At 43.1% G+C, this 14,380-nt stretch overlaps 1 protein-coding gene across 4 annotated transcripts in view; it reads left to right on the forward strand.

The window, feature by feature from the left end:
- Nucleotides 1-13,956: 13,956 nt before the first annotated feature.
- Nucleotides 13,957-14,380, forward strand: part of LOC144503635 (CD302 antigen-like) — a 39,262-nt gene continuing 38,838 nt past the window's right edge. For 2 of the 4 annotated variants that reach the window (XM_078228283.1, XM_078228285.1), the window contains exon 1: nt 13,957-14,258. In XM_078228283.1, coding sequence (XP_078084409.1) covers nt 14,174-14,258 — 85 coding nt within the window. In that variant the 5' untranslated portion in view covers nt 13,957-14,173. The remainder of the gene's footprint in view (nt 14,259-14,380) is intronic. The other 2 variants (XM_078228284.1, XM_078228287.1) reach the window with 1 other exon arrangement.

The raw sequence follows: 14,380 nt of genomic DNA on the forward strand, positions 1-14,380 counted from the left end.
ATTGCCAGCATGCATCTGAGGAGAAGGGGAAGAGCCTGAAGCATGCCAGCATGAATTGCACAGGGCATAAATCATTGTGATCTGAGGTTGGGAAATTTTGGCACAAAGTCTTGGTTTGAGAGGGAGAAGGAAGCAATTTTAAAAGATGCAACAGAAGGAAGTGGATAAAAGGTGCCAGCATGAACATTGTGGGAAGATTGTCAATGAGGGGATGGAAAAAGATTAGAGGAAGATATTAGACACATTTTTGTTCAGCTAGAAAGGCAGAACCATAGGTGGGCGGACTGACAATTTCTTCCAAGTGGCTGACATGTTGGTGGGTTTGTTGGCCTGTTCCAGCCTCTGGGCCATTTTGGCGCAAGCTGATTCAGGAAATAGTTACCTGTCACTTGTGGGCAGCTACTTGCCCACAAGTGACAGGTAACTATTTCAGCCAATTGAAGGGCCTACAAAGGCCACTTTCCTGCAGGCGGGCCCCCTACTGGGGCAGTAACCCAGCAGATAAATGGAGACTGCCTCTTGGCAGCAGATTGAAGGGCCAGCACTCCATCATCAGTATTAAACCTAACCCCTGTCCTGCAGTCACTAACCATAGGACCACAGCTGCAGCCATAGTCTACCCTTTGGAGGGGTTCTTCCTCCACACTGATGGTCTGACAACTGTAGCAATGTATTTTAATATTTTAAAGGTTCTTCTGAAGGTCTCCTGTGCTAGAGGGCCTCCTATTGGCCCTGCAGCTGTTGTTGACTGAACGGAACTGCATTAATTGGACATCTTCAAAATTGTGTAAGGCACCCGCCTCAGTAGCAGGGTCAAGACTCGAAATGCCCAGACTTTGAGGTCTAAGCCAAAGCTGAAAATTCAGCCCATTGTCTCCAAAGGGGTGAGTGACCATTTCAATAGCTCTTGGGAAAGTTTTATGGCAAGGGTATCTATGTCAGCCTTAAACATACTCAGTGGTGGGGCATATATGAAACCAGAAACCAACCAAGCATCAACAAAACGTAATTCAAAAAAATCGTATGTCAACATCCCAGCTTTCCATCACCATGCTGTCCCATCCCAGTGGCAAGATAGACCCACTCAAGGCAGATGCTCTATGATGCAGGTGGGTCCATGGACCATGGAGCCTGTTCTGGATCCCGTCTATTGACACTACAACTGTCCTCAGAAATACAGAGGAGAATTTGTTCTGTAATCCCTGCTTGACCTGGATTTTCTTGTCCTGCCAACGGCGGGCACCCTCATGGGCAGGAACAGAAAATTTGGAAAGCGGTCTAGGCTGGTCTCTAAATTTTCACATCCCACCTGCGATGATGCCTGTCATTAGTGGGACTGGAAAATCATGGCCTAGGCGTGTGAATATATGGCCCTACAACCAAACAGCAGGCCAAAAATGCTCCTAAATTCAGCATGGCCGTTTGAGGCAGTTAACAATGAATTATACTCGAGCAAGACGTGAACACCTTTAGCAGAGCACAGGGGAGATTGACAAAAGGAACATCAATTTCCTGCATTTACATGTCTCATCGGCATCAAATTAAACTTTTGTACAATCAGACAATAAGTGGTGATGTAACAAGATTAATTATTTTTAATGCTGTGGCATTTTTTTAAAATCGCTAAATCTAGTGTAATTTGCTAACCTAGATTAATGATAACCTGCACTGAATGAGGAACTCTGTTTTTCTGGTGGGACGGGTCATTCCCGGGGATGGTGATGGAGGATTTCGGGGCACTGGCTGAAAGGTATGATTTGTGAATGTGATTACAGCAGGCTGTTGCTGGACTAGTCTGAGACGGCTCTCCCAGTTTTGGCACAAAGCCCAGATGAGGAGGACTTTGTAGGGTTGACTGGGCTGGATGCGCCTTTGTCTTTTTTGTTGCCTAATATGAATAATGCACCTATACACAAACACTGCAGTAGATTCGTTTGTTGTGTATTTTTGCATATTACAAAATAAGCAGCTAAAAACAAGAGACCTGGAAGATCTATTTTAACTGTGACCATAATTACTCTTGGAAAAGCAGATTTACATGGTTTCTCAAAATAAAGCCAAGATATAGAATGACAATTATGTAAATGATGCCCATGGTTGTTTATTAAACTGGAAAAGCACTGTTCACCCTAAAGGCACAATGCAATTATTTTCATGACACTTCATTAAAGCTTTTAAGTGAAATAAACCGCAGTAACCCATGCTCATTTCCCCAGACTCTTCTCCCACATCCTGGCAGACAGTTACAGATCATCACTGCCAGATCCCTGGGAGCATGCCACCTGTCACCAGTTCATCTGGTGAGTGATGTGTTTGTGGTCCAGGAAAATAAGAAAGAATGTAGCTGAAAAGCAAAATATGAGGGAAAGGAAATGTGTTTTTAAACTACAGTTCCCAAGCAAGGAAGAAACAAAGAACTTATCTTATTAACAAAGGAGAGCTAGGAACAGTAGAAACATGGTGCATATAGTTTATCCTTCCAAACCTCCCAAGTGGTTTATTGCCATAATTCTAGAACTCCTATCTCTCCAACCCCATTTTTTAAAAAAACCTACCCTAGTTTCCTGGTCTGCAGGTTTCACAATTCTGTAATTATGAAGAAATCAATTTCTAAATTTGCTATTTTCTTCCAATACCAATAATAGCTGTCGATTAAATTGAACTACATAGGAACAGGTGTAGGCCATTCAGTTTTTTTAAAGTCTGTCCACTATTCAATTAGATCATGTTTGATCTACACACTAATTGTACTTTCAAGCCTTTGGCCCATTTCCATGGATATCCTTAGCCAACACAAATCAACATTCTTAAGGTCCAGTACTCGTATTCTTATCGGAGAAAGTTTCAGACATTTGCAACTATTTGTGGGAAATGATATTTCCTTGTAAATGTCAGCTCATGTTCTTTTCTTCAGGATTCTGCCTGGTAAAGATCATCTGTATCTACCTTTCAGTGTGCAAAACTGAATACAGTGCTCAAATGGATTATGGATAAAGCCCTGTTTAATTGAAACATAACTTCCTCCCCTTTATGTTCCAGTCCCCTTGAGATTAGCACTTTTGATTACTTTTTGCATTTGTCTACTAATTTTTAGTAATTTGTGTTCATGGGCATTACTTTCCTCCTTTAAGATACTCCTAAAACCTACATCTTTGACCAAGCCTTTGGTCATCAGACCTAATATCAACTTATGTGACTTGGTGTCATATTTTGTTTTGTAACAAGAATTGCGAACTTCCCGATTAATGCGGGAACTATCCGATAATGCGGTTTAAATCACTAACTTCAGATGGTTCTGATGGCCTGATAGTTACTCTGAAAAAGTTAAAAAGGACAAAAACACTTGTAACTCCAGAGTAACTAATTTAAAGACCTATTCTGAGCCCTGCAGTGGACAACCTGCAAATCCATGACCCACCGGGGGCCTCTACCCACCGCCCCCCCTCCACCCACCCCCCTGCCCCAACCATCCACATTCATTTTACTTTCATCTTATCCTATTTCCTTTCACTTGTTCAAAATGCATTATATTTCTACCTTTCCTCAGTTCTGGTGAAGAGTAATCATCAACCCAAAACAGTAGCTCTGTTTCTACAAATACTGCCTGACCTTCAGATTATTACAGTAAGAAGTCTCACAGCACCAGGTTAAAGTCCAACAGGTTTATTTGGTAGCAAATACCATAAGCTTTCGGAGCACAGCTCCTTCGTCAGATGGAGTGGATATCCACAGATATCCACTCCATCTGACGAAGGAGCTGTGCTCCGAAAGCTTATGGTATTTGCTACCAAATAAACCTGTTGGACGTTAACCTGGTGTTGTGAGACTTCTTACTGTGCTTACCCCAGTCCAACGCCGGCATCTCCACTTCAGATTATTTCCAGCATTTTAATTTATTTAAAAACTAGGCTAGCTTCTATTTACTTTGGAGTTTATTGTATCAAAGGAAAATGCACACTTGCGTCATATTCTGTTATTCATTGAAAGTACCATCATACAAGGATGCATTATTTGATGCTGATTCCTTCAAATAGGTGTGATGTCGTGTTCAAAAATGGGTACTAGATTGAAGTTTCAGTCCACTATTTGAAAGGGAAGAGAAAGTTAGGCAAAGCTGATAAAGGTAGAAGAGAAGCATTCAATTACTTAAGTTACTAAGGAAATAAGGCACAGGAACAGGCTGTTTGGTCCAGCCAGTCCATGTTGACGCTTATGCTCCACTCAAGCCTCTCCCATCTTTCCTCATCTAAATCTATCATTGCAATTCTCCATTATAACCTCCCCCCCCTTCTTCATATGCCTGTCCTGTTTTTCTTTAAATGCATCTTTATTATTGACTTCAACCAGTCCCTGTGACAGAGAGTTCCACATTCTCACCATTCACTGGATAAAGAATTTCTTCTGAAAATCCACCTGAATTTATCTTTCAATAGCCTCTAGTTATGCTCCCCTCCTTAAAAAGAAACATTCTCACTGTATCCACTCTATCAAAATCTTCTCCAATTTTAAGGACCTCCATTAAATCACCCCTTGGCCATTTTTCAAGATAAGAGACCCAGCCTGTCAATCCTTTTCTGATATTTATGCCCATCCATTCTTAGTATTGCCCTTTTAAATCTTCTCTGCACCCTCCCTAGTGGCTCTGTATGTCCTTTTTATAATATGGCAGCCAGAACTGTACACAGTACTCTGTGTGGTCTAACCAAGGTTTGACACAGTCTTCCCTACTGGTCAGTTCTATCCATGTAGATATAAAACCTAGAGCTTGGTGTGCTATTTTATGGCTTTGCTAATCTGTGACACAACTTTTGGTGCATTTATATTCTTGAGATCTATATTCCGTGATCCCTTTGTTCCTCTACCTGCACCTTCCAAGTAATAAATAATCGCCATATTCTTCCTCCCAAAACATCCTTCCTCACATGTATCTGTGTTGAACTTCATTTTTCAATTATGTGCCCATTCTGCAGGATTATTAACGTCCTTCTGCAATTTGTTGCAGTTCTCCTCAGCATTGATTATACCCCCCCGCGCCCCCCCCAAGTTTGGTGTCATGTGCAAACATTGAAATTGTGTTTTTAATTTCAAAGCCCAAACCATTGATATAAATTGTGAACAATAGTAGTCCCAGCAGTGGTCATTGGAACACCACTCCCCCCACCCCATGCCATTCGAAATAATTACCATTTACTCTCATTATCTGCTTTGTCATAAAGCCAGTTAGCAATCCATTCTGTCTCCCAGCATTCTCTGACCTTATTCATGAATTTAAGGGGCACCTTTTCGAAAGTCATTGGAAAATCCCGATAAATTACATCTACTCCATTACCATTGTTTAATGTACCTATTATCTCCTCAAAAATTCAGTGAAATTGGTCAAGGAAAATTCCCTCAATTTTTGTTGAGTATTCATTAATCTATTTTATATTATATTATTCTGATAAAATATATTATCCTTTCTAGATGTTGCTCCTTTCAGGAGTCACTGAAGAATCCTAGATGACAGTTGTCCTGATAGTATTTTCTCTGTACATCTGACTCTCAAGGTTCAAGTTTTTAGTTTTCTGCATAAAACTGCCAGTTATGATGATATGGAGCAGACAATAGACCTACATATCCTGTGGAGGCTGTGGGGGCAGACTCCTTGTGAATATTTAAGGCTGATATAGATAGATTTTGGTCAGTAAGGGAATCAAGGGTTACGAGAAAAGTGCAGGAAAGTGGACGTGAGGAATGTTGGATCAGCCATGGTCCTATTGAATAACGGAGCAGGCTTGAGGGGCTGAGGGATCTACTGTTCCTATTTCTTATGGTCTTATGTTTAGTTATATGTTATTAACAAAGTTCATCATACAAGCCTTTAAACCTCTTCAGTGAGATAACATACAACATGATGGCAGCAGATGAAGGACCTCAAAACCACTAAGAATTAAGTAAAGAAACTGCATTCTGACCTGAGAGAAGTACACCTAACTTGAAGACCTCAAATACACAGCTGGAGATTACCTTAGAAGCTCCACTGCAGGTGTGGAGACTGAGGCCTGATTTTACCATCAAGTTGCGCCCATTTTCGGGTGTGAAAACTTGGTAAAGTCGGGCGTGAGGTGAGTAGCACGATCTGCGCCCGCCACTGCGCCAGTTCCCCCTTTACCAAGGCCCTAAAATCGCTGCAATCGGGACTGCGCCCAAAACAGGCATGCATTTAAATTGATTTAAAGGGATGCACACCCAACCTTACCGGTACTTCCCCCTTTACCACCACGTTTGCCCATCCAGAATCGGTGCGCAACAGACATGCTCTACAAAAGTCCGATTCGAGCGCTCCAGTTTGTGAGGAGGTAAGTGCCGAGATCGGCGGGGGCAGGGGTCAGACAGCTCTCTGCTCAAAATAACTGGGGTGGGGGGAAGGTGGGGTCTTCTGCCACTCTGCCTGAGATCAGTGAGGAGGAAGGGATGGTCTGCTGCCACTCTGCCTGAGATCATTGAGGGGAGGGGGTGGTCCACTGCTACTCTGCCTGAGATCAGTGAGAGGGTAAGGGGGGGGGGTCTCCTGCCACTCTGCCTGAGATCGGTGGGTGGGGGAATGTGGGGGAAGGGCCCATGATCGGTCTGGGTGGTGGAGGGGGTGGGGGGATAAGGAGGTCAGTAATGTTGTGGGGGTGGGGCAATGGCTGTAGGGGCCAGGGGGAGGCATTATTTGGCTCATAGTTGGAGGCACTGATCGGAGCTGCAGGGTTTCGGGTGAGTTAAGCCCCGTCCACAAGCTTCTGCAGCACGATTCAGAATTGCTGATATTTTTTCAGGCAAAGTGCATAAGGGGGCACCTGAGAACGGGTCTAAAAGTTGGATCTGAAACACTCCCAGTTTCAAGTCCGCCCAGCACTTAGAATCAAAATGGTAAAATGGCAGAAGAAAGATCCACTGTGCAGTGTAAGAGGATTCCACTAGTGTATATGTGGAGATCCATTGTGAGACCCAATTGAAAACAGAGTCCAAGGACCTAGCCTGAGTGAAAAATGGGTGAGCAAACACTTTTTTTTTAAAAGCTGAAATAAACTTTTTAAATTTGGTGCAATATTCAGGCAGTACTGCAAACTGATTGTTTTAATGAGGTTAGCTTGAAGGATCGGCATAACCCAGATACAGAATCAGTGCCATAATACATGACAAATGTGGGTATGCAAAAAGAGAAGCCAGAGCAAAAGATCAGCTTTGATTCTTCAACCTTAGGGAACCAAGTCACTGGCCAAAATAATTCCTTCAAATTATTTTTTTGAAAATCCTTTAAATTTAAAACAGTTCAGTAACCATGATGGGAGTTTGACAAATTAAGGAAGAGAAAAAATGATTACTGCAGTGTTATTTAGCAAAAGACTTAAAGCTGTATTTCCTTGAAAGCAGCCATGGATGATAAATCAACAGTTCCGGACCAATTAAGGCAGAGGGCAGAGCCAGACTAGGTGCAAAATTGGGCCATTATGGAGAAGATTTTTAACACCTGGCTTGAATAAGAAAACAGAGGCTGAATAAGTGAATACATTATTATATCCAGTAAGTCCAATAGTCCAATTGCCAGGCAAGGAATAAATGAATCTTATGGTAACTTTGAGAAATCATGAGTCCTTTGATATATACTGTAACCTCAGAAACAATAAAATTTTAGAGTGACCAAAACCTAAGAATCCAAAAGCCTGGAGAACCTGGAGATTCTCTCATAAATGAGATACACAAATTGGCTGGAGGCTCTGACTATAGTGACCTTGAGTCCGAGCTCATAAGAGACCAAATAGTAGTGTCAGTGGCTGGTGATACACTTTCAGGTGATCTATAGAAGATCTGACTTTGGAAAAAGCCATCAAAATTGTCAGACAATTGGAGGTCCACAGCAAAACCAAAAAACAATGGTGCAGAACAACCCCAGCATTCCAGCTAATAAAGCAACAAAAGATCGATGAGAGTCCAGAGCAAGGAAAGCAATACTCAATCAAAACACAAGATGGTGGGGGAGTCCAGAGTTAGGGGGTCATAGTTTGATGATAAGGGTAAACCTTTAAGAACTTAGGTGAGGAGAAATTTATTCACCCAGAGGGTGATGAATGTGTGAAATTCACTACCACAGAATGTAGTTGAGGCCAAAACATTGTCTGATTTCAAGAAGAAATTAGGTATAGCTGTAGAGACTAAAGGGATCAAAGGATTGGAGGAAGGGGAAATCAGGATATTGAATTTGATGATCAGCCACGATCAAAATGAATGGCGGAGTAGGCACAAAGGGCTGAATGGCCTATTCTTGCTTCTGGTTTCTATGTTTCAGTTCACATACATTCTCATAATAAAAATACAAATTGCTGTGATAACTTGACTATGTTTTCCTTTGGGATTTGGTCAGCCTGGCAATTACCATGACATTGGAATGAAGAAGAAATCTAACAATGCTTCTTGGGGAAAATTTAGGATCCAAGATTTACATTCTGGAATGCTGACATATCTGTAAATGGTCATCTCACAAATTTCAAATTAGACATAAGCACCAATGTGGCAGTCTTGTTGAATAAGGAACCCTGGCTCGTGAAGCAATGTTCCAACAACACAGTGACAAGGAAACCTCAAGCTCCAGGTCAAAGGTACATAGCAAGCAATGCTCTCATGTTATAAAAAATACAGTAATGTTATATGTGCTCCACAATTAAGAAATTTCTCTCCTGAATAGGAAAACCTGTGTCAACCTCAGCAACGCCAAAAGATTGATGAGATTAACCATGGTACTGGTTCCAATTTTTAAAAGGATTTTCCAAAACTATTTATAGGGCTGGGGTGACTGCCGACAGTCACTGTCTACAACATAACTCTGAGAAACAATGCCAATTGTGTGTGCTTGTTTACACCATGGAAAATACCACACCCGCTTATGAAGCAAACATTTGATGAGATGACCGGGGGGGGGGGGTTCCTCTCATCTATCACTCAGTTGACAGAATGACGTTCCAGGATGCTCCCAGTTACAAAGCCAAATAGATCCATCCACATCTGTGTTAACCTGACACAAGATAACAAAGCAGTGGGGAGAGAAGTCCATCTGATGTCCCCAGTGGAGGATAGTTTGATCAAACTCTTCCAAGGGCAGTATTCTCAAAACTTGAGAAAACCAGTTCTGTCAGACAAGAAATATAAATTGCTAACAACTTTTAGCACCCCATTTGGTAGATTCTGCTTCAATCATTTACCCTTCAGCATTTCCTTGGGACCTGAGATTTTTCAGTGCACAATTTTGGCCATCTTACAAGGCCTAAAAGGAGTCATCTGGCAAATAGATAATGTCCTTGTCCACAGTATGCCTATAGAGGAACATGAGAGTAGGCTCGTGGCTGTCTTGAAATGTTTGCAGGAAGCAGGATCGACGCTGAATAAGAAGTCCAAGTTCTCCTTTCCTTCTCTATGAACAGTATGCTTTGTCTGGATAGCGTGCAAGAAACAATACTTTTCACTGTATGTTAATACATGTGACAATGATAAATCAAATCAAAATCAAGTCAAATTCTCTCCAAGACCTCAGTTTGGTTCTTGGGTCATACTGTGAGCAGCAAAGGAATCAAAGAACAAAGAACAATACAGCACAGGAACAGGCCCTTCGGCCCTCCAAGCCCGTGCCGCTCTCTGGTCCAAACTAGACCATTCTTTTGTATCCCTCCATTCCCACTCCGTTCATATGGCTATCTAGATAAGTCTTAAACGTTCCCAGTGTGTCCGCCTCCACCACCTTGCCTGGCAGAGCATTCCAGGCCCCCACCACCCTCTGTGTAAAATATGTCCTTCTGATATCTGTGTTAAACCTCCCCCCCCCTTCACCTTGAACCTATGACCCCTTGTGAACGTCACCACCGATCTGGGAAAAAGCTTCCCACCGTTCACCCTATCAATGCCTTTCATAATTTTATACACCTCTATTAAGTCTCCCCTCATCCTCCGTCTTTCCAGGGAGAACAACCCCAGTTTACCCAATCTCTCCTCATAACTAAGCCCCTCCATACCAGGCAACATCCTGGTAAACCTCCTCTGTACTCTCAAAGCCTCCACGTCCTTCTGGTAGTGTGGCGACCAGAACTGGACACAGTATTCCAAATGCGGCCGAACCAACGTTCTATACATCTGCAACATCAGACCCCAACTTTTATACTCTATGCCCCGTCCTATAAAGGCAAGCATGCCATATGCCTTCTTCACCACCTTCTCCACCTGTGATGTCACCTTCAAGGATCTGTGGACTTGCACACCCAGGTCCCTCTGCGTATCTACACCCTTTATGGTTCTGCCATTTATCGTATAGCTCCTCCCTATATTATTTCTACCAAAATGCATCACTTCGCATTTATCAGGATTGAACTCCATCTGCCATTTCTTTGCCCAAATTTCCAGCCTATCTATATCCTTCTGTAGCCTCTGACAATGCTCCTCACTATCTGCAAGTCCTGCCAATTTTGTGTCGTCCGCAAACTTACTGATCACCCCAGTTACACCTTCTTCCAGATCGTTTATATAAATCACAAACAGCAGAGGTCCCAATACAGAGCCCTGCGGAACACCACTAGTCACAGGCCTCCAGCCGGAAAAAGACCCTTCCACTGCCACCCTCTGTCTTCTGTGACCAAGCCAGTTCTCCACCCATCTAGCCACCTCCCCCTTTATCCCATGAGATCCAACCTTTTTCACCAGCCTACCATGAGGAACTTTGTCAAACGCTTTACTAAAGTCCATATAGACGACATCCACGGCCCTTCCCTCGTCAACCATTCTGGTCACTTCTTCAAAAAACTCCACCAGGTTAGTGAGGCATGACCTCCCTCTCACAAAACCATGCTGACTATCGTTAATGAGTTTATTCCTTTCTAAATGCGCATACATCCTATCTCTAAGAATCTTCTCCAACAACTTCCCCACCACGGACGTCAAGCTCACCGACCTATAATTACCTGGGTTATCCTTCCTACCCTTCTTAAATAACGGGACCACATTCGCTATCCTCCAATCCTCTGGGACCTCGCCTGCGTCCAGTGACAAGACAAAGATTTGCGTCAGAGGCCCAGCGATTTAATCTCTCGTCTCCCTGAGCAGCCTTGGATAGATTCCATCAGGCCCTGGGGATTTGTCAGTCTTTATATTCTCTAACAAACCTAACACTTCCTCCTTTGTAATGGAGATTTTCTCCAACGGTTCAACACTCCCCTCTGAGACACTCCCAGTCAACACATCCCTCTCCTTTGTGAATACCGACGCAAAGTATTCATTTAGGATCTCCCCTACTTCTTTGGGCTCCAAGCATAATTGCCCACTTTTGTCCCTGAGAGGTCCGATTTTTTCCCTGACAACCCTTTTGTTCCTAACGTATGAATAAAATGCCTTGGGATTCTCCTTAATCCTGTCTGCCAAGGACATTTCGTGACCCCTCCATGGTGGACCCACATAAAGCAAGGGCAATTAGTGAGTTTCCAACACTGAAATCCATTTCTGCCCAACCTGGCGCAGGTCACAGAGCCTCTCCTCCTGAAAAAGGCTCAAGTGTGGTGTTTGAGATGCACACCAAGAGCAAGTATTCCATCAGATCATAGGCATGCTGCTCTCACGTGATATCCTGCCTCACTCTGACCCATCCCTGCCAAGTACAATGACAACAGATACCCCGTCAATAGGATTAGAGGCAGTTTTGTTCCAAAAGCAGCAGGATGAATTCCATTGACCAGTATATTGCACATCTAAGGGGTTGTCAGACACAGAGGTGCAATTTATTGAAAAGAGGCTCTCGCAGTGAGGTGAGCTTGTGAGAAGTTTTCTGCCTAATTGGTGGGCTGAAAGTAATCATCAAATAAGATCATGAACCATTGGTCTCACTGTTGGATGAGAAAGACCTCACCAGGATGCCCCTAGAATTCAGAGATTCTGCTTATGTCTCATGTGCTTTGCATCGAAAGGAAGCATCAAACAACTGTGGACATTTTGTCCAGCCTACAGTGCCCATCATGTGACACATGATATCAATCTGGTTGATGAGCTTGGGTTATGTTCCCAGTTCATGCCAACACAACTGTCAGCAAGCCCCAAAAAGCTTCAACATATATGCCAGGAACAGATGCAAGATGAAGAGCACATCCACATCCATCAGTACTGCCTACAAAGTTGTCTACTACAGTGTTCATGTAGCTATATTATGAAAAATTACTCTGAACTGCAGAAACACTTCACTGTTATTGATGACCTACTGATGCATGATGAGCGGTTGATCATTCCCATTCACTCTGGCTAGAGATCCTACAATGAATCCATCAAAGCCACATTGCATCGCAAAGTGCAGAGCATGAGCCCAGTATGCAGTGTGGTTGGCCAGGGATATCAAGAGCAATTTAAATGATGATTTTAAACTGCCAGGTGTACACGTTACACAAACCAGTTTTGAAGGAGCCCTTTATCTCACACACTTCCCTATCAGACCTTGGGAAAGTTTGGGAATGGATCTGTTCATATACAATGGCAAGTCTTTCCTCATCATTGTTGACTATTTCTCTTGGTGGATCCAAATGAAGGATACGCACAATGACCACAGAGTTGGTCATTAGGTCATTGAAAGAAATCTTTGTGATCCATGACATCCCGGACCAGGTAGTGTCCGACAAGGGGCCACAATTCACTAATGAATACTGCACTCATTTTGCGAGGAATTACTGATTTCAAAATCTCACCAGTTCCCCAAGATATCCACAATCTAACAGTGAGGCAGAAAGGGGTGTCCACGTTATTAAAACACTCTTGATGAAACATGATGACATTCCAACCGTGTTTTTGACATATAGGTTTACCATACTACAAAGTGGATTTGCCCCATCGGAGCTGCTGGTGGGCAGAAAACTTCACACTCAACTTCCCATGCTGCCAAAGAAATCAGTCAGTCCCTGACAACCGACCATGAGATAATTAGGAGGTTCAGGACCAAGGACAGTCCGATAGACAACGACAAGCTTCCACTTACAAGAAAGGTACAGTAGAAGAAATATGCCCAGGTTAAACAGAGGTAACGAGGTTTGGATCAGGGATCTTGACAGAGAAGGCATCATTGTCCTGAGGGATAAAAATCAACAAAGGCCTCACTTGATGCATACCCCAGAAGGCACCATCAGTGGGAACAGGAGAAGTCTGCTCCTCATTCCTTATGGCAAATCCTTATCATACATTTGAGTGAAGTGAATGTGGAAACACAAATAATTGCAACATTAAGTACTGCAGCTTCAACTCCAGACCAACAAAGTCTGCCAGAAACAGTTGAGACTGCCACTCCTTCAAAGTTGAAAAGAATCAGACTGGAAAGTCCTAAAGGCTCCAGATCTGGATCTGTAAAGTCAGAAATTTGGAGCAGAAGGGGTTGCAAGTAAATATGATTGTAAATATATTTGGGTAAAGACTTGGGGGCAGGTGTAGTATTAGGCTGTTCGGGACTATAAGGGTTAATGTGGGGTAGGGGAAACACTCCCACCCACATTATGATGTGGAGAGTCACATGGGAATAGTAGAGGTCGTGGTGAGTGCGGTGGAAGTAAGATTGAAGATAGCACCTGGTCAGGATTCTATCCTGTATATGGTTAGTTATGAATACAGTTATTCTTCAACCCTACAACATTCGAAACCTCTTCATGAGACATCATAAAGCACGGTGCATAGGATACTACATTGCAGAAGGAGGCCATTTGGCCCATTACATTTGTCACACAAGTTTATTTTTATGTAAACCCTTAATTTTGGAATATTTATATAAGGTTCGTTCCCATTTGCAACCAAATTTGGAGTGTTTCAGTTATTTTTTTTCTGGCGCTTGATAATCTGACAGCGCAGTGGTATAAAATCTCACCATTATTAGATGCCGTTAGACGGCATCTCCACATCATGTATAAAATTGAGGCAGGCTTTGTGTAGCTTGATAAGTGGATGTGTATTGAGGCGTGCTGGCTGTAGTTTGCATTGTCATGCGTCCACTTGCCGCTATCTGAGCTCGGCCGGCCGCTTCTGTTCTTGCCAGTTCGTTTTGCAACACAGCAACGCAAACATGACGCATTTGAAGTTCAAATGTTCACGAGGTTAGAGCTTATGGGCTCCTAACATCTGTTTTCAGACAGTGGGGGTGAGAGTTTTAAACATGGACGTTAGGAGAACTCGAGCTCTGTACTGTCTGTGTCTGGTCGCCTGCTGCCTTCCTCCGGTGTCTCCCTCAGCCCAAGCGGGTGAGTTTTAAACTGACTTTCTCCCCTTCGCTCGCTGTTTCTGATTTCTTCATAAAACTTCGGAAAGTTTCGAACTCGAAGCTTTCCCCCTCCTCCCCGTTAGACGGAAGAGTCAGAAAGTT

Source organism: Mustelus asterias, chromosome 14, assembly GCF_964213995.1.
Source record: "Mustelus asterias chromosome 14, sMusAst1.hap1.1, whole genome shotgun sequence".
NCBI classification, from domain to species: Eukaryota; Metazoa; Chordata; class Chondrichthyes; order Carcharhiniformes; family Triakidae; genus Mustelus; species Mustelus asterias.